This window comes from Vicia villosa, linkage group LG2 (genome assembly GCF_029867415.1).
Source record: "Vicia villosa cultivar HV-30 ecotype Madison, WI linkage group LG2, Vvil1.0, whole genome shotgun sequence".
Classification (NCBI taxonomy): Eukaryota; Viridiplantae; Streptophyta; class Magnoliopsida; order Fabales; family Fabaceae; genus Vicia; species Vicia villosa.
Window position 1 is genome coordinate 202,156,515 of NC_081181.1, and position 3,274 is coordinate 202,159,788.

Genomic DNA, 3,274 nt, shown 5'->3' on the forward strand with positions numbered 1-3,274 from the left:
TTAAAGAAATTGTGATACCCTTGTATTTCATGTTTACTCTGAATTTTTATTATATTTTCCGCGGGGGTTTAGAAGGGTGTTACACGCAACGCGCGGGTTATATACTAGTACACTTAAAAATAAGGTTTCGCCAGTTAAAATCTTAAAGCACCAAACTGTATTCTTAAAATTAAATGCAAAAATTCAAAAAAAAAATAAAAACAGGTGAAATTGCTCTCTTGAACTTAAATTACTTATTTTCATCCATTATTAGTTGGTTTAGTAGTAATTGACGCTGGATTTAGTAAGTAAAACCATAATTTGATTCCCGCAAATGTGATTAGGAGGAGTCTGAAACCACTTGATACAAGAACCCTCGAACTAGACTACACCGGTGGTGATAAATAAATAAAAAATTACCTATTTTCAAATTAACCCGTGACCCATGCATGAACTTTCCATACGTGTAAGTCCATAAACAAACAAAGAAGCAAAAAAAGCCACGCCATCAAAACACCAAAGCCTCTCCTTACTCATCCCTTCTACGTGCCTAACATGCAACATCCCAAACCCTCAATAAATACCACCTTCACTCCCTCAAAGAAACAACAAATACTAAAAACATGGCCAGGCACAATATCCTCCTCATAGCTTCCCTTCTTGCATTAGCACTCTTCTTTGCCCACACCAACGCCTCAAGGGAAGAAGATATGAAAGAAAGATGCAGCAAGAAAATCGAGAGTTTGAACCTAAAACCCTGTGAGAATCACCTAATGAGGATGATTCGAAAGGACCAGGACGAGGACGAAGACAAGAATGTTCTGAAAATGAAGGGAATCAACTACATTCCTCGCGGGGATAACCCGAAGGAGAAGTGTTGTGATCAGCTTAGTGAAGTCCACATGTTGGATTGTAGGTGTCAAGCTTTGCAAGAGATAATGGATAATTTGAATGATAGGTTGCCTAAGAAGGAAATGGAAGATGCTGAGAAGAAGGTGAAGATGTTGCCTTTGAGCTGTGGCATTGCACCACCTTTGGGGTGTGACTTGAACTTGGATAACTAAAAAGTAAGGGATCGTGTGATATATAACTTAATTAATTGTGGTATTAATTAAGTTATATCTATCTATCTATGCTTTTGTAATGTGGAATAAAGGTCATGAAATGAAAGCACATTTGTGCTTTATGGCTCTTAAGACTATGTTGTGTTTTGTCTTTTATAAATAAAATAAAAATCTCGGATGATTTTTAAATATTGCTTTTTTATAATTTAGATTATAATAATATAGATTCAATTTATTAGGGAGATTTATTATTTTTCATGAATTTTAGTAAATTATTTTAATTATTATTTTTTATATTATAAATTTCAAATTATTTTATTTAAAATATATAAATTTGCATTTTTAAAGGTTAATACTAAATTTATCAATTCAAATTTTAAAAAATAGTATAAATTTTTTAAATTTGATTAGGTATAAATTAAAATATTTTTAAAATTCAGTAATTCAGATAGTTATTATTAAAAAATTCAAAAATGTTACATTTTTTCTTATCAAAAAATTATTTTTGAAAGTGATGTTGAGACACTATTTTAAAATTTTATAATAGAAAAAATCAAATGAAAATAATAAAATATTTTATCATGAGAATTTATTTTAAATTTTTTTCATTTGATTATAACAAAATACATAAATATTTGAAAACATATTTTTTGTAAAAAGCTATGTATCAAATGGATTTTAAGTTATTCCGGTAATTTTGTTTTTTGTTTGGAGTATGGTAGTTTATTATGGAATTAAAATGGATCTTCATAAGTAATTTTTTGTTGTTGATAATTATATATATATATTTTAAAAATATCTTATTTTTGAAGTATATTTTTGCTAAATTATATTTTTCTTCTATTACCTTCTACCACTAAGGTTCCCATAATCACTCTCATATCACGAATCTTTACTTCTACTCACTAAAGTTCTCATATGTTTTATTCACGAAATCAGTCTCATTAAGTCTTATATGTTTTATTCATATTAATTTCTTATATATGTTATTCACGAAACCAGCTTCTCTTAGGGGTGTGCAAAATAACCGGTAACTAAGAACCAAATTACTATCTAAATAAAACATTTAAAAGTCCAACTCAAATTTATGTTTACAAATTGGTGGCCCATTAAAAAAAACCGGTTACAAACCGATTTAAGTACGGGTATACTCCAAAACTCATTATTAAGTAGCAGCAACTTTAATCTACATAAACTAAGATAACCCCATTTACATTGTTTATTTCAATGTGAATTCTAATTGGTTAACCCCCATTTACATTGTTTATTTCAATGTGAATTCTAATTGGTTAACCCAATGTGTAATGTTTATCGCTAGTTGTGAAGTAGAAACAACTTTTAGCTTATTAAACTAAGACAACTATGTTAACAAATTATAATTTATATTGTTTGACAACAACTTGTATGTTCTTGAAATAGTCCCTGTGTGTTCAATTTTATTTATGTTACCAAATTTCAGAATTCATACGTCACATGTATTAATGATAGACTTGCGGTCTATCTTAGTTTATGTAAATTAAAAACTCTCTTTTTTAATTTATTTGTGATATTTTGTATTAAAAAAAAATTGGTTTAAAATTGATTTTTTTTTTTAAAATTGGTTTTAAAATTGGTTTTTTATAAAATTAGTTTTAAAACTGTTTTTTTTAAAGTAAGTAAAATCCGGTTTTGAGAAAAACTGGTTTAAAATCAGTTTTTTAAAAATTGGTTTTTATTTTAAAAACCAGTTTAAAACTGGATTGAACCGTATGTAAACCGGTTTTAAAAAACCAAACCGGTTTTATAGAAACAGTTTTAAGATCCAAATCAAACCATATATATAATTTAGTTTGGTTTGGTTTATGATCCATGCACACCCCTAGCTTCCCTACTTCTACTCACTAAGGTTCTCATATTAAGTTCTTATATGTTTCATTTATTATATGTTTCTGTTCTGGACTGGGCCAAGTTTCGGCCCAATCTACTTTCGGCCCACTTAACCTTGGGAGTCCAAACTATCTCATGGCCCGTAGAGAGCGAAGGCTTCTCGTCTACTCTTTGCTCGGCATAATGCTCCCCGCGAGCTATCTGGTGCCCGACATAGGTGCTCCCCGCGGGCATCCTCTCTGCCGAGGACCCTACTCCTCGTAGGGCTCCTTCATATCCAATCCCCCGAATAATGCGGAGTCCACCTGGTCCCTAAAAGACCGCGTCTCCCTTAAACTTCGGAGTGGTTGACCAAAACGGAGAGC

At 30.7% G+C, this 3,274-nt stretch overlaps 1 protein-coding gene across 1 annotated transcript; it reads left to right on the forward strand.

The window, feature by feature from the left end:
- Positions 1-554: 554 nt before the first annotated feature.
- Positions 555-1,232, forward strand: LOC131647967 (2S seed storage albumin protein-like). The gene has a single exon (XM_058917779.1). It carries the CDS (start codon positions 603-605, stop codon positions 1,041-1,043), a length of 441 nt encoding a protein of 146 aa, XP_058773762.1. The 5' UTR covers positions 555-602; the 3' UTR covers positions 1,044-1,232.
- Positions 1,233-3,274: the final 2,042 nt, after the last annotated feature.

Bases quoted from the DNA above. Each gene is read 5' to 3' on its own strand.
- LOC131647967 (XM_058917779.1), top strand. From the start codon at position 603: ATGGCCAGGCACAATATCCTCCTCATAGCTTCCCTTCTTGCATTAGCA.